Source organism: Myotis nattereri, assembly GCF_964212035.1.
Source record: "Myotis nattereri genome assembly, chromosome: 4".
NCBI lineage: Eukaryota > Metazoa > Chordata > Mammalia > Chiroptera > Vespertilionidae > Myotis > Myotis nattereri.
Window position 1 is genome coordinate 99,131,608 of NC_138079.1, and position 24,558 is coordinate 99,156,165.

Sequence of the window (24,558 nt, forward strand, 5' to 3'; positions counted from 1 at the left end):
TGAGTGGACGTACAGCCAGTGCTCAGAGCAGACCCAGGAGCCTAGCCTGCCCTCCTCAGAGGCCTATTGTTACCACAGTTGCCTCCCCAATGCCGTGAAGTGCTCTGACCCTGGACAGGGTGTCCCCTTTGCCAGGGTGCTGGTGTGAGGATCCCTGACGGGGCTGCAGCAGCAGAGGGATCAGCACACTTTTCAGGGCTGCAGGATGCATGGTCACCCACCCACCCACTTGAAGGTGGGCTCCACTGGCGTCTTCACATAGCAAACCAAGCAGTGCGTCTGCCACCAGTCGTCTGCGACACGGACCCTCAGGTAAGGGGACTATTTTCGTAGGCGCTGTGGCTGTGTGCAGAAAGTCAGCTCTGCCAAGCGAAGTATATTTCTCTGTAGCTCTAACCTGTTTCCTACTTCTGGAGGTTTTACCTAAATTGCAACACTGAACATCTTCCAGAGTGGAGGCTGGGACCAGCTTTATAAAAGCGCAGGACCCTGTCCTGGCTGCTGTGGCTTAGTTGGTTGAGCGTCATCCCGTGCACCAAAGGGTCACTGGTTTGATTCCTGGTTGGGGCACATGCCCGCTTGCAGGCTAGATGCCCAGAATGGGGTGTGAGGAAGCCAATCGATGTTTCTCTTTCTCCCCCTCTCCTTTCCTTTCTCTCAAATTAATAAAAACATTTTTTTTAAAAGAATAAAAGTGTCCGACAGAGGGTAAGATTTGTCAGAAGAAATGTGTGAGGAAGACAAGAGGTTTTTGTGGGAATGTAAGAGCAGTCGTCAAAACAAGTGAACAGACACCACAGCTTGGGCTCAGGACAGCCGCCCTTGTGTCAGGAAGGCCAGACACAAGCCTGACCTGGTGTCTCCAGCTGGGGCTGCTGGACTCTGATGCCAAGAGTCCTGCTAGAACGTTCCACACCACACTCATCTGAGAAACCCAGGGCCACCGAAGGCACCAGGCGCTGTATCATCAGACTTCCCAGAGCCACTAATGTCACATGAAGGAGGGGAAGGGCCAACACACATGGCCTATGTCTCGGTGGTACTCTTGGAGCTGCCTTCTGTAAAATGTCTGTTTGGGTCACCCAGGTAGGAGGCACCTCCCTAATCAGGTGGGGAGTCAACCTCATATGACTTGCTAATAGACTGATATGAGTGTGCTGGTGGTGTTCTGGAAGGTTCCAGAGGTGGGTAGGGGGACAGTTAGTAGCAGCAATGATGGGGGTCTCAGCTAGGGTTGAGTCCCCATTCCTGGGACCCTAAAGGCTGGAACAGCCTGACTGGGCAGCCTGGTCCTGATGGGAGAATTTCTGGCCCCAAAGCCAGCATTAGACCCCCAGGACCACCTCTTTGGGGCAAAGGGGCAGCAGCGCTGGGAGAGCTCTGGATTTAGAATCCAGGGCCCAAAGGAAGTCAGGATGTGGAGGAGGCTGGGAAATGGGGAAGAACCCCTGGAGGGAGCAGGAGAGGGAGAGGCAGCTGGGGGATTGTCTCACTAACCCCTGCCAAGGATGCCCCTCGGAGCCACCCACCACGAGCATGGCGGCGGCCACATACCAGCTTACTCCTCGATGCCAACAGAACAGGAGTCGGGGGCCTGGGCTGTGCAGAGAGAGATGAAAGCCTGGTTAGCAAAGGCTCGATAGACAACACACCCACAGCAGATGCACTGACCTTAGGACAAGTGGTAGGGGCTGGAAATGAAAACCCACACCAACCGATGTGCTGGAACAAAAGATGGGCATCGGCTGAAAATGTATTTCCTGAGAAGGAGTTCTGGGCCAATTCTTACGCAGAGAAACTCAGCCTGTGGAAGGACTGGGGGCCGGGCAGTGCTGGACCCCACTGGAAGGTGGAGCCCAGGAAGGGCTGTGGGGACACAGGCATCTAGGTTTCCATTTACAGATTCCCCCAATGTCATTTTCCCCATCAACAGGGAACACTAAGAGTCACTAAATAATGCTCCATCCCTCCGGTGGCTGTGCAGTTGTTATAAAGAGTACACCCGAGTGTACGTGTTCACATTCTTAAACACACATGTGAAAGGTGCTCAGGACCTCCCCTAACTGAAACAAGCCAGCAGCAGAATAGCGGGCCCAGCATGTGATGAGAAGGCATGGACACGTGCTCACACAGCTGTGCGCCCCTGTGAGGACCCCTGCCCACCCCCAGCTGCCATCAGTGGTGCCTGTGGAGCAGGTGCAGGTCGCTAACAGCACCCGCTTCCTCTCTGGGCTCTGAGCGGTGCTGAGATCCCACCCTGCCCTGCAGACTGGACAGGCGCAGAGCCAGGGTGGAGCCGGGCTCAGGAGCCGGATACTGCCCACCTCACTGTCCAGTCAGGCCCTGAATGCACTCTGGCCTCTCCTCCACCACTTCCATAACCAGCTGCTTCCCGCCCCACATGTCAGCTAGAGGCCCAGGGGCTCAAGAGCCAGAAGTCCTGGTCTCACCTGTAGGCCGAGCCCAGCAGCTACGGCCTATCCCAACCCTGCAGACCCCTGAGCACTCTGGGCCACTCGAGGAGCAAAGGGTGAGGGGTGGCGCTGCAGAGGCTGTGTGGGCACCTGCCCTTAGGGATCAGGCCTCACACTCAGACATGTCCTAAGGGGCTATGGCTCCGGCCAAAACAGAAGACCTTTCACTGCGCATCAGAGGGGGCTTGTGGGTTCTGAGCCTCCTGTCCACCCCACACCGCAGCTCAGGCCAAGGACTTTGGGCCCAAGGAGGCCAGAGTGGAGGCTTGTGGCCCCAGAAAGCCCAGCCCCTCTCCTGGCCACCTCCCCCCAAATTTGAATCACAATGAAATACTTGAAGTCCTCTCAAAGAACTTACTGAAATTCTATGTTACTCTAAGGCAGGGGTCCTCAAACTTTTTAAACAGGGGGCCAGTTCACTGTCCCTCAGACCATTGGAGGTCCGGACTATAGTTTAAAAAAAAACTATGAATAAATTCCTATGCACACTGCACATATTTTGAAGTACAAAAACAAAACGGGAACAAATACAATATTTGTATTTGCATGTGGCCCGCGGGCCATAGTTTGAGGACCCCTGCTCTAAGTAAGGTATGCTTTTACCTGTGGGTGTCCCTATGGGCAGGCCAATATGTGCCACTGAACCAACAGCTGTCCTGCTTCCTCACACACCTGGTGACCCTCTGTCTGCAAAGCCACTCGCTGTTCGTCCAGAAGCCAGATGGGGGCAAGAGGCCCTTCCAAACCAAAGCATGTCACAGCCCCCAATGCTCAAGCCAGCTCCCCAGGGACCAGGCAACGATGGCTCTAGGGACAGGCAGGAGGGCCCCCAAAAGCTCCCCGGCCATGTGGCAGGAGCCAGGCTCTCTAGGGGCAATGTAACTATTTTATTTTGATTCCAGAACCTCAGATGGTATCCTAGCAGGTGCCAACATGAACATCTGAGAGTCCCCCGCCTTCTATCCCCCATCTGTGGAGCCCAGGATTTGAAGCCGAGGATTCTGGCCCAGAGGAGCAGAGAGCAGAGCAGCCGAGGCCAAAGGACCCTGGGCGGAGGCCTCAGAAAAGAGAGGAGAAGCAGGACTGTTCCCAGCTGCCTCGAGCCTTGCTGGCACCCAACACACCAGCCCGACCTGCTGCACCCTGGCGTGGGATGCCCTGTTTCACCAGGGACCTCGGGCAGGTAGAGGAAAGCTGGCGTCAGGCCTAAGGGAGGCAGGTGGCTTTGTTCATAGCTCCCTGGGGCAGAGGTCCAAGCATGCCAGAGCCATGGATGCAGGAAGATACGGCAATGCAGGAGATGGACGGGGAAAAGGACCGTGTCCTTAGACACAGCCTTTCCTGCCTTCCTGAAGCTGAGCTGGGTCTGGGCTGCAAAGAGGCCTTGGCACAGGCTCTGCCCCGAAGAGTCAGGGGCTGCAGGAGGGGAGACTATGGAAACTGAGCCTGGCTGTGCTATGGGGACTGATGGAAGGAGCATGAACTCAGAGCCAGAGAGAGGGGGGCAGGCTCCCCACCAGTCAGCCCCTCCCTGAGTAGTCACAGCACCGCCCCAGGCTGGGCAGGTCCTGAGCCCGAAGGCTGAGTGCCGTTACCTGGAAGGTAGATGTCGGTAGGTGGGCCGGGCTGGCAGCAGCCACAGGGCTCAGGGCTGCCGTCCTGGAGGACGTTGTCAATGGAAGGTACGCGGCTCCCTGCAGAGGAGAGCAGGTCAGGCACCACCAGCAGGGGTGGGTGGGCCACTCCTCTGGCTGAGATCCCCAGGAGCCCACCTTTCATTCCTGAGGGCACTGCAGCTGCTGGGGCCTTGGTCTCCTGACTCCCCCTCTGCCCTCCCTGGACCCTATTCTCCCTCTCTTTTCTTCTCTCACACCCCAGTATGGGGCTTCTGTCTTGTTTTTATCATTAAAAAACATGCCCAAGTTTAAAAAAAACAAGAGAAAATGGTAACAGATCTAACTCTCTGTTGATCTTCCTGGGTGAGCAGGCTGACAGCCCCTGGTCCACACACACCACAGCAGGTCCTGCATGGACACACCGATGGGGGCCTCCAGTGTGGCTGTTCCTCTCACACATCAGCTCTCAGCCTCAGGCCTGCACGGTTCTCTCTCCTACAGAAAGGGGTCTGGCCCCTGTGACAGGGCACAGCAGAGGCTGCCCAGTCCCAGCACATGCTTGGCACCAGCAGGAAAAGCCAACCCTGAGGGAGGTGGGAAGCCAAGGCCTGAGAGGCAGAAGGGCTTGCCCTGCACCAGGCCAGGCAGGCAGGGATGGCATGGTGCTTCTAGGAACAGACACCCCTAAACCTGGGCACCATCCGTGGGGTGGGGGGCTGCTTCTGGAAGGGATGTGGGCCCCCACAGTGCAATGCTGGCCAGGGGACCCCCGGCAAGAAGGGGTTACAGCAATGGAGCGTCTATGGGTTATTTTGGGGTCCTTTACCAGATTGCAGGCTTGGGGGGCAGCCAGCAAGGGCCACTCCTGGCTCTATTACCTCTAAATTAAGTGGCCTTGGCCTCCCCCAAAACCAGCCCTGAGCCTGTTTCCTCACCTGCCCACACTGGGGAGAAATGATCAGGACAGCAGAGAGATGGCGTCTCCCCAGCCAGCAGAGGGAAGCACCTCATTATGTCCCACAACCACTGTGAGGTCAGGCAAGGTCATCCCTCGACTCAGAGCCAGCACATGGGATAGGCGGCTGGGTCCTGACCCTGTAGGCTGCTACGTACTAAAACTTCCATCAAGGGAGGAGCCAGCCCCCGACTCCCACACGGGAGACCTGGACCTAGCTGAGCCCTCTGCCCACACAAAGGTCCTGGATCTGTCCAGGTGCTGGCAGGACTACCAAGGGATGGGAACAGCCCAAGGCCAGGCCGGGAGAGCTGACCACGTGCAGAACGATCCAGGTGGGATATAAAATGGCCACACTACCCGATGCTGATGGCGGGAGGGAAAACCAGGAGTGGCTGCGGGCTGTCCTGAGACACTGTGCAGTGGTTCCCAGAAGAAACCCTAGGGGATCTGAGCTGGAGACCTCTGCCCTCCCGAGAGGCAGCACTGGAACCCTGCCCTTCAGAAAACAGGGCTCACCTTGCTTTAGCGACGACCTCTCGTCAACCTCCTCCGTGAGGAAACTCTAGGAAACAAGGGAAAATGAGCCTGGAGCTATGGTGCTGTGCCAGGACTGGTGCCAACCTCCACTGAGTGATGGCAGGGAAGGCAGGCCCGGGCACACCATGAAACAGGTCTCAGAGGCAAACAGCAAGCAGTGGGGACTCAGACCTCAGGTGGGCAGGACCGAGGGGGGGCCAGGACGGGAACTCACCTCTGGGGAGCTGCTCAGCACCAGCCCAGCCCCACTCGGCAGGGGAGGGGCGTCCGAGTCCTGGGAGAGCTTCTCCTCATCCTCTTCGTGGATGGGGGATGAGGGGGACCGCAGGGTGCTGGGCAGAGGAGGGTAGAAGACAAGTGGGTAGAAAAGTGACCGTACCAACGCCAGCTCCACGTGAGGGTGAGCCTGCATATGTTGCCTGGAGCTGCGGGCAGATGCGCCCGGGGAGTTGTGGGCATCAGCAGAATGCCAGCAGGGTGCTAGCTAGCAGCATGGAGGCTGTCCACCTGGGCACTTGCAGAGGCCTAAACACGGCTTTTTATTTTTATTTTATTTTTTAATATATTTTTATTGACTTCAGAGAGGAAGGGAGAGGGAGAGAGATAGAAACATCAATGATGAGAGAATCATCGATTGGCTGCCTCCTTCACGCTCCCCACTGGGGATTGAGCCTGCAACCCGGGCATGTGCCCTTGATCAGAATCGAACCTGGGACCCTTCAGTCTGCAGGCTGACACTCTATCCACTGAGCCAATCTGGCTAGGACCTAAACACGGCTTTTTATTTCCAGAAGGAGAGGACAACCGCGATGGCGTACTTCTGGGCTGGAGGGCTGGGCAAGGGAGGCAGCAGGAGATTCCCAGGGTTCTGCATCTTTGAAGTGAGCCTGCCATGTGTATTAGTCATGGGGCCACAGTTGGTTTTATGGAACCTGTGCCTTCCTTATACTTCCCTAGTAAAAAGCCAGCATGTGTGTGAGGAAAGACTCACCAATCAAGGCTGGCTGCAGGGCCTAGCAAGTGTCCAAGGAGCCATGACAGGCCCTGGGATGACAATCCTGGTTCACCAGTCACACAGCAGGATGTGCCCATGTAACCAACCCCCAGAAAGTCCCAGGACCCTGAAACTCAAACAGCTCTCCTGGTGCGACAGCGCTCACGCCCCTGGTGAGGCCTGGGACAGGGAGGGCACCGGCGCCTCTGGCCTCCACGGATGCATTTCATTCCTGCTGCCTTTGCTGACATCACCCTTACCCGGGAGCCTAACCCGCTACTGGTCTTGTTAGTCTTTCTGGTGATCACCAAACAAAACACGTTATAAAATTATTTAAATCTACAAATCACCCTGCTTTGCACTTCTTTTCTACTAGCGTACGCCTCCTGTGCCCTGGCCCACAAGCAGGTGGGTGGGTTCCCAGATACCCTTCCCAGAGGGAATCCCGGCCTCGGCCCTGGCCTCACCTGTCGGGGGATTTGCTCCGCGACTTGCCCTTCTGGTGGCTGCTTTCCATGATGCGATCAAGCCCAGCAAGTGGGCAGCTGGCCTGGGACAGACCATCCGAGACGCCCGAGTAGGTGATCTCTTCATACAGGGGAGCCGAGGGGAGGGCCGGGGAGATGGCCCGGAGGCCGTTGAGCGCCTCAAGCAGAGAGATGGGCTCATAGCCCGGCGGGATGCTGTCCGAGCTCTGAGGGGACAAGAGCGGGTGAGGGAGGGGTTGGCTAGGCTCCCTGCCCACTGCCCGGGCTTATGCCCGAGATGGTCTACTCTCCAGCACCTGCTTTCTGACCATCTCCTGTGGTCTCCACCTTCCAGGGGTTTAAGTCCTCCCTCTGCAGAGGGCGCCAGGAGCTCTAGAGCAGCACCAGACGCCTGCCCAGGGATCCCTCGCCATCAGTGCAGCTCAGCCTTGAACACCAAATGCCCATTTTGACAGGAAGGGAGAGGGCATCTGGAAGAGCCACCCCATTCCGAGCCTCAGACAGCCCCGACCTGGCTTTGTGTTCCTGCTGGGCAGGGGGCAGAGAGTGAGGGGGTTAGTGAGAGGGGCAGGTGGAAAGCAAAGCCATGCCAGAGTTGAGAGAAACCAGGGAACCACGTGTTCTAGACCAGGGAGGGCCTGGTCCCTGGGGAGCTCTGCCCCACAACACAGACATGTGGCCCAACACTAGATCTTTGGTGGACCTGGGCAGGCATCCAAGGGATGACGTGTGATTCTGATGGGCCCCCTGGTTCAGAACCTCGGTTTCCCCCTTGCTGGGAATAAGTCACATCAACAGGCTGTGTCTGGCTTTAGGGTTAAAGGTGAAGGGAGAAGGGAAATGCTCGGGTGCTGGGCAGGTCAGTGCTGGGCCCCTGTAGAGTGGGGCAGCCACCTGTCCTCACTCACATTAAATAAGGAGAAGGGCAAACGTCCACAGTGCTCCCTACGTGAAACCCTCACCTGCCCATCTGTTTCTTTAGTGTTTTTATTGATGTTTTAGAAAGAGAGAAACATCAGTTGCCTCCTGCACGTCCCCTACTGGGGATCGAGTCAGCAACCTGGGCATGAGCCCTACCAGGAATCAAATTAGTTATTTCTTGGTACACAGGATGATGCTCAACCAACTGAGCCACACCGGCCAGGGCCACCTACCCATCTGACTGGCAGGAAGGAAGGTGGTAAAGCAATCCTGGGACCATAGAGGAGGCAGGGGGGTCAGGATGGGGCCTCTTGCCCTCAGCAAGCACCTCCCGGTCCCCAGGTCACCTGAGCCAGTGGTGCCCTGCATTTGTTCCCAACCCATCTTCAATTTAAAGGTAAATAATTACTCTGAACACCTTCAGCCCCCATTAAAAGAAAACACCTATCTGTAGGCTGACTCCCCAGTGACTCCCACCTCTACGCTTTACCAGAGGCCCAGCCTGGCTGCCACACACTCTCCGGCCCCCAGCCTGCTCCTTGAAATGCAGGGAAAATGCAAGAAAACCAAATCTTTGGCCCAAAGAGCTAAAACTCAAGGGGCAGAGAGCAGGGGGTGTAGAATGACAAGCAAGCGCTAGGAGTGCTATTTGCAAAATCTAGCAGCCACATTAGTTCCACCTCCATCATTCCACTGCCAGCAAGAAACAAAAGGGGAACGAGGGCACTGGGACCACGGACAGAGCAGAGCTGGCGGGAAGGGGCGGCCTGAGGACGGTGTGCCTGGCAGGGGGGATCCAAGAGACTGGCTTTTTGCCAACAGACCTTGAGCTCTGCTTGTTCCACAAAACTCCTTTTCTGAGCAGGGAAGCCGGGGACTGGGGAGAGTGGATTTGACAGATTAAATCAACCAAACACGTCAACCTGGGGTGAAAATGACTTCCCGTACTTGTCATTGGCTTAATAATCAGGGTGAGGGGCAGAGACACGGCCACAGGGCCAAACACACTTACAGTTTCCCTTTTAGGTTTCTTGCTGGCCAGTGAGGCAGGGTGCGACTTTGATTTTTTAAAGGGACACTGTCAAAATAAAAATCATACATTTTACAACTACTACCCTCCGTACGGCCCTGGAGCTGGATGGCTGGGGTCGGTCTGGTCTGCTGGCTTGTGGGAGTGCCGCCAGCCTGCGCTTCACAACTTCACATGCACATGAATTGTGGGGACCTCGCCCAAATGCAGGTTTGGCCCCAAGGGCCTGGCTGGGCAAGGGGAAGGGACATGCGGGCCTCTTAAACTTATCACCAACTTCCAAGTCCTAATGGTGGGTGGGTAAAAAATAAGCCCCAAATCACCCCAACTCATTGGAGAAAATGCCTAGTTTGGGCTCTCTCTGGTACTACGTGGAAATGGCTCCGACAGGTAACAGGGCGGACAATAACCACCCTCGGGAGAGGAAGGCACTGGCGGTCACCATCCAAGCCCCAGCCCGCCCTGCACTGTGGGCAGCATCACAGCTCCCAGGCCGAGAGGGGCAAACAGAACCTGGAGAGTAACACGCACGCGGCAATAAAATCCATCACCTGAGCAGCCAGCCCTCTGAAACAGAGTCCTCCCTTCCCGGAGCCAATCACACCCAAGTGCTACTCCCTCTCCTAAAACTCGTTGTTGGGGGAAGTGTGCAGTGTCTGTAACCAAGTCCAATGTCAAACAAGTGGGGGGCCTACTCTGAGTCATAAACCCTGATGTCCACAGGGCCCAGCAGGCAAAACAGACAGTGTGGTTGCCCCAGGAGAAGGGGAGGTGATGGGGCTCACCCCAGGGGCAGCCTTGCCTTTGCTCCAGCTTCAAGACGACACAGTCAGATTTTGAAAGGTAAGTCATAAGTCTGAGTTTTAAGGGAAATTTCCAGATTTTTAAACATTAGCCCAATTTCCAGAAACAGTATATGGGCGAAAACATAACACCCGCTGCCCAGGGCAGGCGCCCATCTTCTGGGGGCGCCAATCCAGAGGGTGTGAGTCCTCCTTTCTTTTTAGGGAGTTGGCAGGACCTCTAGGAATCACTAGGTCCAAACACCCTCAGCTGAGAACCAAGAAAACAGACTCACAATTGACAACACTCGTGGACAGCAGGGACCTGGGAGCTTGAGACCCGGACCTGCCCGGCACCTGCTCCCTGGTCCTTCCTCCCCATCTGTCCACCTCGGCCTCTCCTCTCCACCCCCATCCCCACCTCTGTCTGTGTGTCTCTCTCTCCATGTCTCTTTCCACCTCTTTCTCCCTGTCTGACCATCTCGTAAGTATCTCCCTTTCACTCTTATCCCTACTGTGTCTCTGCCTCCGTATCTATCTCCTGCCCTGTGTCTGTCCACATCTCGCATTGTGTCTCTACTTCTCTCTCTCTGTCTGTCTCTCGCCTGTTTCTGCCCGTACATCTGTCTCACTGTCTGAGTCTCTGCCCACCTCTCTCCAAAGCCAGAGCTCAACACCCCTCGCCTGCGTGCAGTAGGTCCACCTCATCGTTTCTCAGGAGCCAGGGCAGGGGCGGTTGCTGAGGGGCCCTGTGTACCCAGGCTGGAGAGGTAGGGAGAGAAGGCACAAAGGGCATGTTACAGCCACAAGGAGTGCCCCTGGCTGTCTGACTTGGTGGAATGATGGTGACAAGCACGGTAGCTCCAGCTCCTGTGGGGCCACGCTGGGCAGATGAGGACAGAGGCCCAGAGAGCCAGAGGTGGAGGTGCTGGCCAGACAGCCTTGGTCCTGGCCAGTTACTGCTCCAAGGGCTGGGCCCAGGTGGCCTCCTTCCAGCCACCTGACCAAGTCAGCCCCGCTGGGAGCCAGACACTGTCCTAACAGGAAGGCAGGCCCTGGAAGTGTCTGGATGCCTAAGAAAAAGGCAGGGCTTCCTCCAAACCCCTCTCCCTCCAGCCCTGCGCCCCCCAGTGCAGGATGGAAGAGGCACTTACAGAGTGCTCATCGTGGTCCACGCTCTGGGCCAGAACGGGGCTGAAGGAGACGGGGGACAGGGCTCCTGGCTTCTTCCTCACCGCCCGGATCTGCAAAAGGGCCCGGAAAGCTGTGCAGAAGAGAAGGGCTGAGGTCAGGCAAAGAGCAGCCAGTTCCAGCACCACTGAGACCCGCCCGGCTGCGGGGATGCTGACCACCGCCCACACCACAGCGATCCCAGGACAGGCCACGTCTCCAACTTAGGCAGATCAGTCGCACGAAGAAGAGAGGCCGGGACAACACGGCCCCAGCTCAGTGGAGCTTTAGAGGCGGCAGGCCGCAGCCAGTCTCTGACCTGCCACACCTGACTGTGAACATGGCTTCAAGTTACACCGCCAACCAGCGAAAAGCACACAGCGAGCCCGGGACACTGCGAGTCTCTTCCTGGAAGTCACAGTGACCACAGGCAGGCCGACACGTGTATGTGGACATCTGTGATGGCGCAATGTCCACACAGGTGATGGAAGGAGAGGTGATGAACACACACTAGAGTGCACAGATGATGTGCTGTGGAATTGTGCCTGAAACCTGTATAATTCTGTTAACTAGCGTCACCCCAATAAATACAATCAAAAGGCAAAAAATGCTGTCCAGTTCTAACTTCACTGCCAACACCTGCCTGGAGCACCCTTCCCGGCCGTCCTGAACGTCCCGTTTTTCTGGAGGCAGGCTTGTGAGATCTGAACCTTTCACAGGCCCGCAGCATCGCCGTGGGTGTGAACTACCTGCGTGAACCACCAGACTCCCATTCGCTGCGAACCAGGTGGGAGGCTGATGCCTGTCAGTCAGGGCCCGGCTGCCCTGGTGCGGGGTCCCCACTCACGCAGCCGGCAGATGGGGCAGTTGCTGGCCTGGTAGCGCAGCGTGTCGGCACAGGAGTTGCACAGGCACAGGTGGCGGCAGGGCAGGATCAGCGTGTCCCGCAGGTCTGACAGGCACACCACGCACTCATTGCTGTTGTCACTGTTCTCCTCGTCTGCAGGCTGCAGGGACAACGGAGGCTGAGGGCCAGTGGCTTTCTGAGAACCAAGAGCCGGGGCCGGGGGCCAGCTAAGGGGCCGGGAAGGGGCCGTCCTGCTCCTGGCTGCCCCACCAGCCAGCCCCCACGGCCCCTGGGGGCAAAGGGAAGCCCACGAGGGTGGAGGAAGGTCGCTGCAGAGTAGGAGGCCTCAGTAGTTGGCCCAGAGTCACGCTCCCTGGGCACCAGGCGCAGATCCAGCCCAAGCCCACCCCACAGCACAGAGGAGAACATGTAGCCCCGCCTAACACACTCCCCAAATCAAGAAACTCAGGTCTATTTCTATTCCCAAAACCAAAGAAAAAATGTGGAAGAGACACAACACTAGGAACACATCTTCCAGAAGGAACCCACTTATTTGGCTAAGACAAACAAACAAACAAATCAGACAAGTCTAACTTGTTTGACATATTTTCATCCAGTAATGGCAGCTTCTGGAAAACAAAATCTGGATCAAGAGGCAGCAACATTCTAAAACAGGGATCGGCAAGCTACGGCCTACTCTGTTTCTGTAAATAAAGTTTTATTGAAACACGGCCTCGCCCGGCTGTTTCCATCGTGCCTGGCTGCGTCAGTGCTCTAACGGCAGTGTGAACATCCAATGGACACATGCAGGCCAGTCACACTGGAAGTATTTACTATCTGGCCCTTCGCTGAAAGTCAGTGACCTCATGGGAATCAAGCAGAGAGCGCTCATCTGAGGCCCGGGCCTGGCCAAGCTGCCCTGTCCTGCTTCTGGCCAGTTGCTGCTGGTGTGTGAGACGTCTGGAGATTTTCAAAAGGCGGCAGTTCCATTTGTGCCTTTAAAAAAGGTGACAAGGGCACTGGCTGAGTCTCTGCTAACTTCCTGGCTGTGCCAGACACGCCCTGCCAGCCACCAGGCCTGTCCCAGCTGTCCAATGGGGCACCCTCTCCCCACACGCCACAGGGCTCCAGTCGGGGGAGGAGCCAGCGGCCGGGCAGCGAGGCTCACCCAATGGTTCTGAGAACAGGAAGGCCAAGGCGGCACTGGCTAAGCCCAATCGGGCAAGAGGGGACCCCACAGCCAGCAGCCCAACGATGGTAACAAGCCACTGAATTTTCTGGAAAAAGGACAATGGAACTGAACTGTTAACTCTTTTTAAAAAGTTAAGAAAAAATGATGGAACCTGGGGTCCCAGGGCCTCCAGGGGAAGGAGTGGAAGGGAACTGGCTCATCTACATCGACCTGCGGGGTCCTTCCTGGCCGGGGCTGGGGGCCCCAGGCAAGTCATTCTCATGAGCCTGCTTCCCTGCAAGAGGAAGGGGAAGTGGGGAGTGAGGCCAGCCTGGAGTCACGGTGCGTGCTCACCACAGCACATACCTTCGTCTCCTGGTTGTTCTTGTTCTCAATGCCATAGATCTCCTGCAGCAGGTAGCTGACCCGGTCTACCTGCAGAGCAAAGAGGCATCTGGGCACTTGCCAGCCCCGACTCAAGGGCTCCTCAGCACCACCTCCCAGACACCAGGTTTGGGTCCTGGAAGCAGGCACAGTTGGGAATTCTTGTCCAGTCCCAAGCCCAGAGAGTGGGTCCAATGCCAGGAGAGGGGCAGGGAGAAACTGCTGCCTGCCCAGCCCAACTAGTAGCACGGGAGTAGGGCTGGGGCCCAGGTGGTCCTGTCCGCCAGAGAGGGCTTGGAGCCAAGCTTCACACAGGCCCAGCAACCATACCCTCTGCGCACTTACTGTCCTCACCTGGAGGGAAAGCACCATGGACTCGCCCATCGCCAGCCCCACCAGCACGACCAGGTTCAGGCCTCACCCTGGCCACGGTTAAAAGCGGCCTGAGCTTCTGCGTTTCCCACAGTTCCATGGGCACAAGCCTGCCTCCTGAGAGCCACAGGCCTCTCCCAAGACAAGTGCCCTGACCATCCCTAGGATCCCCAGCCCTCTGCAACCGTCAAGTCTGGATCTGCCAGAGTTCCCCTTACCCCTCTTTTAAAAAACGAACCAACACCACTCCTGGGTGGCTTATATACCTGAGCAGCTACCTACAAGGATAACCTAACTATGGACTAGAAACAGGCCCCACCATGGCCTTTGTTAAAATCAGTCTCAACATTAAGAGGCACAGTTCAGGGGACCGCGTTCTCTCAATGTTCACTGTGTGGAGGACACCAGAATATTTCATCCTGGGTTAGGACCATGGATTACTGACTGAAAAGCTGTACTTCTCTACAGCTCCCACTTGTTCCAAAATATTCCATCTTTCCTCTCAAATATTAAGTAAATCCATTTTTGCCCGAAACTGAGGTATTTTCCGTAATTTGTGAGGAGGAGGAAGAGGGGAGGCTTCGGTCTGAGTTTCCTGTTTCCTTCCTCTGTCCGTTCGTTCATTCAGCGAACAGTTACTGAAAGCTTATGTTCATGCTGGACAAGACTCAGGCTACCCCAGTCAGTGCTGTTGTGCGTGGTGTATGCAGTACACACGCACCCGATGACCCAGAGCCCACAGCGATGACAGACCAGTCAACAGGCCTGTCACCAGCTACCTACAGCCACCTTGGTGCGCAGGGAAATAATCCACGGAGTCTAAACATATGTCTTTTGAATCAAAAGGGCTCATGATATTTCCTCTGACAGACTTACAATTTGCTTCTGCTTCAACGGCTTCACGGAGAAACTGCCATCCACGTGCTGCAGGGAGGAAAACACAGGTTAACTCGGTACTGCTCGGCCAGCTGAAGACCCTTCTTTGGTCAGTCCACACCCATGGCTGGAGAGAGGAGGGGCCGCGTGAAGCCTAACGACCCAAATGCGGCCTCTGACCTGGCCTCGACACTACCCTGAGAACCTTCTAAAGATACCACCTCCTGGGTCCCACCCTGACCTGTAAAGCGAGACCCTCCCTGCGCAGCTCTCAAGCACACTCAAGGTTACAGCCACCAGCCAAGTTCTGATGATGGACAAGAAGCAGCACCTAGATGGCAAGAACTAGACCCCAGTCCTGGCCCTCAAAGGGCTTGACCTAGTCAGAGACACAGCCCAGAACATGCACGTGCTGGGGCAAGTGGTCCTGCCCACCGCGGAAGGCCTGAAGCCAAGCATCTTGCGGGAAATCCCAAAGGTCTAAACACTGTGAGAACACACTAGAGCAAACGTGTTCCGTGGTAACTGGGAGACATACTACTCAGAGCCGACAAGATTAATTAAGGTACGAGACCAGATCTTACACCACCACCAGTTATCCTTCTGAGTCAACTGAGACTAGCACGTGCATTTTCCGGGAAAGCTGATGGGTTCCTACAGAAGTTTCTAGTATGTTGGACTCCAAAAATAATGCAGTTTCTCACTGAGCTCTAAACTAGAAGCACAGAATGAAATGTTTGCCAGCGATGGCCCATCCGCCTCAGCCAGAGAAGCCGATGGGTAAATAGTTCCTGTCGCTTCCAGCCAGGCTTAGGGAGCACAGCTGGCGCCCAGAACTGGAGGGGCAGAGGGCCAATCTCTGCTCGGGCACTTGGCATTGCCACCGCCTCAGAAGGCCAGCGAAAGCACTGGGCAAAGGGGCCAGAAAGGTCTCAGGCCGGGCTATATCGACCTCTGGGCATCTGGAATGACCCGCATCACAGGAATGGGCCAGGCTCTGCACGTAGGATCTCAGGGCTGCAGACACACAGCCGGCTGAAGAAGCTGGGGGTCAGCAGGATGCCCAGGAGTGGTGGGAATTCCAAAACAAGTAGACTGAGCCTGGTTTCCTCGTGGCATCCTTAATGCTCATCCCCATAGGCCACAGGCTGGTGCCAAGAACACTAGACAGAGCGCCAACCAATGTCAGAGAGCACGGGGGCAGGGTGTCAGGCGCGGCATTTTCGAACACGGGACGCACCCCACTGCCTCTGTGAAAGGTCTCAGTGAACAGGGACCCTGTCCCAACACAGCGGGGGACTCGTTTGCCGCGTGGATGACACGGAACTGCCTAGCCCCAGGACCAGTAGCGACAGGAAGTGGGACTATCTCTGGACCCAGCAATGTCCGAATGCGGAGACAGTGGTGAGGCAGACCATCCTTGCCACCAACTGCACCCGCAAACACAGCCATAACACATGAACACCGGGGCAGCCTGGGGACTCGGGTCTTTGTGGAAAGAAGGGGCAAACACCAAAGTTCAAAAATATCTAATGCAGACTAAAGGCACTACTAAATGAATCCTCTCACATAAATGGCCCCTTTACATGTGGGGTATCCCTAGCTGGGACCCTCTTTTCCCTCCACCACCCACAGAGGTCTAGGACCATACTATGCAGGTGGCACCCTCGCCCGCCCCACCAGCATTCACTGAGCACCTACTGCATACCGAGGCCAACAAACTAGGGGCCATTCTACCCTCCTGGACATCAGATGAGCGAGTACAATGAACGACTGCCCGAAGTTAGGCAGGCCCCAGCGGGGAGGGAGCCTGCCCAGCCCCGAGGGACCAGGGGATGCAGCCTTCTGGAGGCGAGGCAGGACCACTGTGAATGTTCAGGGTCTATGCTGAGAGGTTCCGATGACACTCAGATCCTGGGTCTGGTGGGAAAGGCCTCGGCCTTAGGAGCTGGTGGCTTGGACAATCCCCTCAAATCCCAGAGAGAAACTGGTCTGACCAGAGCCCTCCAAGCAGGCATCCCGTTCTGGGTACTGGCAAGTTATAGGGACTTGTAGCGGACTGGCTTCCCAGAATATGCCTCACCACACAGCACAGGCCTGATGGTGACGCTCGACTTCAAGGCCCAGCCTCCTGAGATGCTTCATCTCCCCGGGAGCCTGGATCGACTAGGGAACCTTCCATCTGCCCTGGGCCTCAGGCACTCAGCCCACATGGCCTGGCATAACCCCCAAGTTCAGGCTTCTGGTCTCAAAACACCACCTCTTTGCCCACAGCTCCCAGGTCAAGGGGCAGGATGGCACTTACCTTTTCAAAGGCAGCCAACAGCACGTGGGCGTGGCCAGTCACCTCCACCACTGCCCAGGAGAGAAGAGAGAGAAGAAAGCACTCAGAGAGCTGACATGCCCCACCCCATCTTCCTTCTCCTTCCTCGCAGCAGTGCTTTCCCGCTCTCAGCCTAGAACCTTCCTCTGCCTGGGGGTCCCGACCTCCCTCTGGTTCACATCTCTCCCCTCCTCCAAAGTGACCACTCTTAACACCTGTTGTCTCACTCTGAGCAAAAGGGACATTTCAGGCAGGGCTGCGGGGCCCTGGCAGAGCTCCAGCATTCACACTCCAGGCTGGGGGCCTGAAGCCCACAGCAGTGGAAGGGAGACTGGCAGGACTGGCTGGGTCAGTTAGGAAGCGAGCATGGCCTGAGGAGGGCCTGTCTAGATCTCTGCTGCTCTCTGCTAACGGTCTCCATCATTCCACTGCAGGGCCGACACCAGAATCAGAGGCTGTCTAGCTGATGTTACTGCCATGAGAGCGAGGCGTTGGCATAGGGCCTTGCCACTGCGGGTGGGGACCGGCTGGCCAGGAATTCCTGAGCTGGAGTGAGGCCCCACAGCCCCAGGTAGAAGTACCAAGGGGGCCCCAGAGCGGAGATGGAAAGCTGGTTCTAAACCTGCTAAGAAGGCTTCCCCATCCTTCATCCCTTCTGGATACATTCCTCCCTGCCGACAGTGGGGAGGGCCTCAGGAAATGGTTCTTCTCACAAGGTCCACTTGCTGGAAGGGAGTAGGAAAGGAAAAAGGCTTCTCACCGTCTCCTTCGTCCACAACGGCCTGGATGACCACTGGAAACACTCCCCGGTCCAGGTCGAAGTTCAGCTGAGGAGAAAAGGCAGCGAGATGGGTCAGACTGCACTGGAGAAGGTGCAGGGAGGGTGGCATCACAGCAGAGCTTGTGAGGACAGACAGCAGCGAGGACAGAGTCCTGGCTGTGCGCGCGTGCACTCGCATGTGTTAAAACAGATAAAAATGTTTAAAATGGCAAGTTTGTATTCAATTCTATGGCATTAAGTATATTCATAAGGTCTTGCAACCATCACCACCATCCATTTCCAGAACGTTTTATCATCCCAAACAGGAACTCTTGTCCCCATTAAGCTACTACTCCCATCGCCCCCGCCACACACACACACACACACACACACACACACACACACTCTACTCCAGTCCTCAAACTATGGCCCGCGGGCCACATGCAAATACAAATATTGTATTTGTTCCTGTTTTGTTTTTTTACTTCAAAATAAGATATGTGCGGTATGCACAGGAATTTGTTCATAGTTTTTTTTTAAACTATAGTCCGGCCCTCCAACGGCCTGAGGGACAGTGAACTGGCCCCATTTAAAAAGTTTGAGGACCTCTGCTCTACTCTGTAAGAACTTGCCTGTTCTGGACATTTCATAGAAACGGAATCTATCTGTCTTTTGTTCTGGCTTCTTTCACTCAGCATGCTTTTTAGGGTCACCCCTGCGACGGCACATCAGCTCTTCCTTCCTTCTCAAGGCTGAGTAATACTCTGCTGCATGGCCAGGCTGGTCACCTCTAACGGACATTTGGGCTGTTCCCCCTCTGGCTGCCACGGCCAGTGCTGAGATGAACGATGCTGGATGAGCAGCTGTTTGAGCCATTCTCAGTTCACCTGGGCACACCAGGCGTGCAAGGGCTGGGTCACATGGGACTGTGTTCAACCTTAGGAAAGGTGCCTGGTGAGGCCCCAACCCAAGAAGGACAGAAAGCAAAGGGACCACGTGGCTGGTCTGAACTCGGGGAGAACCCTCCCGTCACTTCTCCTTCTCCAGCTTCACTCCCTGCGGTCCCAGCTGCTCTCAGGCTGACGGCCACACTCCTCCCGACACGTCCACGTGGGCGTGGCCTCCAGATCGCTGGCCAGTGGGGTCACACCAAGCCCACAGGAGAGAGACAGCTACTGAGGGCACCCACAGCAGGGGCTGCACAGGAGAGGCCTGGAAGGTGCCCGTGGGTCCCTGGCCGTCAGTGGGAGGCAGGACTGGGAAAGGAGCCAGGTGCTGGGACAGGGTCAGACCCAGAACTGCCAGGTTGGAGCATAGCTCCCTAACCCAGCCTGTTTCCCCATCTAAAAGAGGGATAATGCCGAAACCGGTTTGGCTCAGTGGATAGAGCGTCGGCCTGAGGACTGAAAGGTCCCAGGTTCGATTCCGGTCAAGGGCATGTACCTTGGTTGCGGGCACATCCCCAGTAGGAAATGTGCAGGAGGCAGCTGATCGATGTTTCTCTCTCATCGATGTTTCTAACTCTCTATCTCTCTCCCTTCCTCTCTGTAAAAAATCAATAAAATATATTTTTAAAAAATCAATAAAATATATTTTTTTAAAAAAATTAAAAATAAAAGAGGGATAAAAGCTACGTCTAATGCAGCGGTTCTCAACCTGTGGGTAGCGACCCCTTTGGGGGTCGAACGACCCTTTCACAGGGGTTGCCTAGGCCATCGGAAAACACATATATATTGTTTTTGTGATTAATCACTATGCTTTAATTATGTTCAATTTGTAACAATGAAAATACATCCTGCATATCAGATATTTACATTACAATTCATAACAGTAGCAACATTACAGTTATGAAGTAGCAACGAAAATGATTTTATGGTTGGGGGTCACCACATGAGGAGCTGTATTAAAGGGCCTCGGCACTAGGAAGGTTGAGAACTGCTGGTCTAATGCAAAGGCTCTGAGCACGGTGCCTGGGAGAGCACACAATGAGCACCAGCCATTCGAAGCTGCATGTGCTCAGCAGCAGGAGCCGAGGCAGGCAGGCGGAAGACACAGGGCTTGGACCCCAGGAACAAAGGACTTTGTGGGGACGTGTGCAGGGCAGCTACATGTGGGGAGGTGTCCGGGCCCACCCAGGCCTCATGCTCCCACGGCTGCACCAAGGAAACTGGGACTTATGGGAGGAGGGACCACCTGTCTGCCCTGCTCTCTTACTCTGAGATGATTCTTGGGAGAGGGGATCACCCAAGACAGGAGTCACATGTCTGAGGGACAGGGCCCCTCTGCAAGCTTGTTCCTGCCCCCATCCTGAGTCAGGACACAGGAGCAATCTTGCCAACGACCATCCCAGTTACTCTGGTGACGATGACACTGAGTGTATTACACAGGTGCTGCCCTCTCAAAGGCTGTAATTAAGCCCAGAAGGAGGTTGTTCAGGTGACAGAGCCAGATCGGGAGCAAAGCTTTGTGCAATTCATCCCATGTACTTCCGGCCAGCTTTGGGAATATAATCCTTGGCGCTGATGTCGGTGCCTTAGAGCAGCCACCAAGTGATTTGCATTATCTTTCTCCCCTGCACAATAAGCCAAGTGCTGCCTCAGTACGGCAGAGTCTTGTTTTGCTGTTGAACTAATAGCGGTGGTCTGGAGAGGTGTGTGCGGTGGCTACACCACCAGCAGACAGGGACTCTGGACCCTCTCTTCTCCTGTCCCTATGGCAGATGGGGCTCACCATGGACAGTCCAAGCCAAGTGAGCATGTGTACAAACCCCTGAGGGACAGCCTGCGTTAAGTGAGCATGTGTACAAACCCCTGAGGGACAGCCTGAGCTAAGTGAGCATGTGTACAAACCCCTGAGGGAAAGCCTACGTTAAGTGAGCACTGTGTACAAACCCCTGAGGGACAGCCTGAGCTAAGTGAGCATGTGTACAAACCCCCGAGGGACAGCCTGAGCTAAGTGAGCACTGTGTACAAACCCCTGAGGGACAGCCTGAGCTAAGTGAGCATGTGTACAAACCCCTGAGGGACAGCCTGAGCTAAGTGAGCATGTGTACAAACCCCTGAGGGACAGCCTGAGCTAAGTGAGCATGTGTACAAACCCCTGAGGGACAGCCTGAGCTAAGTGAGCATGTGTACAAACCCCTGAGGGACAGCCTGAGCTAAGGGAGCATGTGTACAAACCCCTGAGGGACAGCCTGAGCTAAGTGAGCATGTGTACAAACCCCTGAGGGACAGCCTGAGCTAAGTGAGCACTGTGTACAAACCCCTGAGGGACAGCCTGAGCTAAGTGAGCATGTGTACAAACCCCTGAGGGACAGCCTGAGCTAAGTGAGCGTTGTGTACAAACCCCTGAGGGACAGCCTGAGCTAAGTGAGCGTTGTGTACAAACCCCGGATGGACACCCTACAGATAGGATGTTCCTACATCCAGGTGCCAGATGGGAAACCCACACTTGCAGAGGTAGCACAATCTTGCCCAGTGCTTCATGAGAGCCAGGGTCACCTCCAGGCCTGCCCACCTGTGTCCTCAGTTCCTGAGATAGGCCCCAGGACACCCTTGGTATTTTCATCCTTGAGACTCTGCTCTTACCTAGCCTGCCCCAGATCTGTCTAAATCCCACAAAAAAATGTGCAGACAGCTTCTATTGACCTGTCTAGCTTTTCAGATGGCAGCACCCCAATTTTCCTTGGGGAATTTTGGAAACGACCTTTCTCCCACCCTGGGTTTGTGCTTGGCCAGAGGATGGCACAAGCCTGCCTCAAGTGGGGTCCATCCAAGCATTCTGGGGCCCAAGCTGCTGATCTAGAGCACAGCCTGAGATAAAGGCCAGCTCAGGCAGGGCAAACCCCGCCCTGATGACTTGGGCCCTAGAGCAAACCACAACCATCCAGCTTTTCAGAATCTAAGCCAATAATTCCTGGTTTTCTTTTCTTAAGCTAGACTTAGGTGTGTTTCTGTCTGTTGCAACCAAAAAAGTTCTGACACAGACAGATGTCTGTTGCAGCAGCCCTCCCAGTGCCTCTGCTAACATTCAGCTTGGCGATCACATGCTGTCAACAGAGCCTACAGCAGCACCCTACATGCGGCCTTTGGTCAACTAATTCAGGAAACTCCAGCAGAAACCTACACTGGTCGGCCCAGTGCTGGGCCAGGGGAAGAGATGGAGACAAGGGGGATACTGTGACCCCAGATCTCCCTGGGCACCTGGAGTGCCTTGACAGAATAAGCCTCCACACACACAGCGAGGGGCCCAAGAAGTGTGGGGACCCGGGGAGCGAGAACCATCTCCCCCACAAATTCCTGCTCCACACTGTCACACACCAGAGCTAAGCATGCTGGAAAAGGATAGAGGCTTCCACCCACCACAGAGAAGCTGAGGGAGATGTTTATTTTTACTGCAAGGAAAGCAGCTTTCTTAGGGAAAAGCAACCCCCTAAATCAGCTGATGCCAGCATGAGTCACTGACAGGCTTCCTGGCTCACTCTTTGTTCTTTCCCTACATGGCCCTGGCGGGGGCCTGGCACTCCGGCACCCTCGGGCTCTTCAGGTACAGAGATCCTCCCCACCAGACAGGGTCTTTGCAAACCCCAGGTCAGACGGACACCAGGAAATAGGAAAAAGGCAAAGAGCAGAAGAAGAAAGGGACGTGGCTTTGACTAAAATAAATGGAACCCCCCAAGGGGGATAGTAGGGAAACCAGCAGAAAAGCCACTCCAGCTCTGAGGTGGTCTGTGAGTTCTGACCTGGAAACATGTCACAATATCCTATATAATAAAAGGCTAATATGCAAATTGTCCCCTCGACTGGGAGTTCAACCAGGGAGTGGGGCCGGCCCACCATTCGCCCACGGCCCCTCTCCTCAGCCGGCCCAGGCCCCGATTGGCCCCGATCGGGGTGGGCCGGCTGGACCCCACCCATGCACAAATTCGTGCACCAAGCCTCTAGTGATTTAATAAAAAAATAAAAAGTATACATGTGTGGAGGCAGGTAGGGGAATCTCCATAACTTATCTCTTACTTTTGCTGTGAACCTAAACCCACTCTTTAAAAAAAGTCTGAAAAAGATTTTTTAATTAAAAAGCAGCATGGCCGGCATGGCTCCATAGTTGAGCATTGACCTATGAACCAGGAGGTCATGGTTCAATTCCTGGTTAGGGTACATGTCCAGGTTGTAGGCTTGATCCCCAGTGTGGGGTTTGCAGGAAGCAGTCAACCAATGATTCTCGCTCATCATTGATGTTTCTATCTCTCCCTCCCTGCCCCTTCCTCTCTGAAATCAATAAAATATATTTTAAAATAATTAAATAGTAAATTATAGCCAAGACAAATGAAAACATGCATTCAAAACAAAAACTTGAATACAAAATAGTACCATTATTCAAAATAGCCAACAGCCAAAAGACATGACGCTAAGTGAAAGATACAAAAGGTCAAATAGTATATGGTTCTATTTATATGAAATCTCCAAAACAGGCAAATCCAAAGAGACAGAAAGTAGATGAGTGTTTGCCAGGGTCTGGTGGTAGGAACAGAGGTTAACTATAAATGGGCATGAGGGATCCTATAAGGAGGATGGAAACTGGATTCTAAAACAGGATTGGTAATAGCTTGAGATCATAAATTTACTAAAATCTCTAAATTAAACTATGGGTGAATTTTTTAGTATGTAAATTATACCTTAATTGGTAAAAACAATGAAACAAAAATAGGTCAGAAGTGTATACAGTGTCAGCACTCACACTATACAGTCTGTTTGTTCTCAGTATATGTGAGGGCTGGGGTCCAGGACCCCCCTTGGATACCAAAATTCTCAGGTGCTCAAGTCCTTTCAATAAAATAGAGTAGTATTTGCATATAAACTACATTCATCCTTCCCTGTACTTTTAATCATCTCTAGATTACTTACAGGACCTAGTATAATGTAAATGCTATATAAATAGTTGTTATACTGTATTGTTTAGGGAATAATGACAAGAAAAAAAAAGTCTGTACATGTTCAGTACAGACATAACCATTCCATCGTAGGCCTAACTACATAGCACACATTACCAACAACATAACATTTAAAAAATATATTTTCCATCTGTGTTGAATCCATGAGTGCAGACCCCACAGACACAGGCCCGGGTATACATGTCTATGTATGTATTCCTTACACCACAACCCTCTGCAGAAATAACTGTCTTCAGCTTGATGAGCATCTTTTCTGGTTTTTCCTCAAGAATTATATACACATACATTACACCTGCAGAAATGGTTTTGAGCATTTGTGTGGATGCCACATACAAGAGATTATACTGCATTTGTTTGCAACTTGGTCTTCTCCAAGCCCAGAACGGGCTTTCCACATCAGTATGTACAGAATACACAGATCTCTCCTGTGCTTTAAGATTGCATGGCATCCCATAATAGACATGAGCCAGGGTGCCCACATTAAATATATGGGTGGCTCCCATAACATCAATAAACTAAACTCCCTTTGTGATGGACGTGTACATTGTTTCCAATTTTTACTATTATAGACAGAGCTGCAATGAACACCCTTCACATCCTGTAAATTACTGTCCCTAGCTGTGGAACCACTAGGTGGAAGGGATCCTGCCACGCTGCAGTCTTGTGGGCCCGACAACCACACCAAAGCTGGGTACTGGAGCCTCTGCTGTGGCCGGCTGTCTTGCTTCGATCATTCCTTCCAGCCAACACCTGGACTGAACTGCACTCCACATGCCCAAATGAGCACACACACCTTGGTCCACAGCTACTCCTGATGCTTATCAATGTTAGGAATCAGCAAACAGGCCCCACTGTGCTTGCCCCCACACGGGGGAGGGAATTCCGGCAAGGGGCCAGGAGGTTAC

General features: G+C 54.4%; 1 protein-coding gene across 2 annotated transcripts in view; it reads right to left on the reverse strand.

Annotated features, from left to right (window-relative positions):
• The window catches only part of MGRN1 (mahogunin ring finger 1), a 49,546-nt gene that overhangs the window by 2,170 nt on the left and 22,818 nt on the right, over positions 1-24,558 (reverse strand). Inside the window, exons 6-17 of one of the 2 annotated variants that reach the window (XM_081089634.1) lie at positions 17,704-17,770; positions 16,926-16,975; positions 14,621-14,668; positions 13,355-13,423; positions 11,818-11,977; positions 10,955-11,064; positions 9,001-9,066; positions 7,047-7,273; positions 5,800-5,917; positions 5,565-5,610; positions 4,070-4,168; positions 1,555-1,599 (exon numbers count right to left, since the gene is read on the reverse strand). In XM_081089634.1, coding sequence (XP_080945760.1) covers positions 1,559-1,599; positions 4,070-4,168; positions 5,565-5,610; positions 5,800-5,917; positions 7,047-7,273; positions 9,001-9,066; positions 10,955-11,064; positions 11,818-11,977; positions 13,355-13,423; positions 14,621-14,668; positions 16,926-16,975; positions 17,704-17,770 — 1,101 coding nt within the window. In that variant the 3' untranslated portion in view covers positions 1,555-1,558. The remainder of the gene's footprint in view (positions 1-1,554; positions 1,600-4,069; positions 4,169-5,564; positions 5,611-5,799; positions 5,918-7,046; positions 7,274-9,000; positions 9,067-10,954; positions 11,065-11,817; positions 11,978-13,354; positions 13,424-14,620; positions 14,669-16,925; positions 16,976-17,703; positions 17,771-24,558) is intronic. The other variant, XM_081089635.1, reaches the window with a different exon arrangement.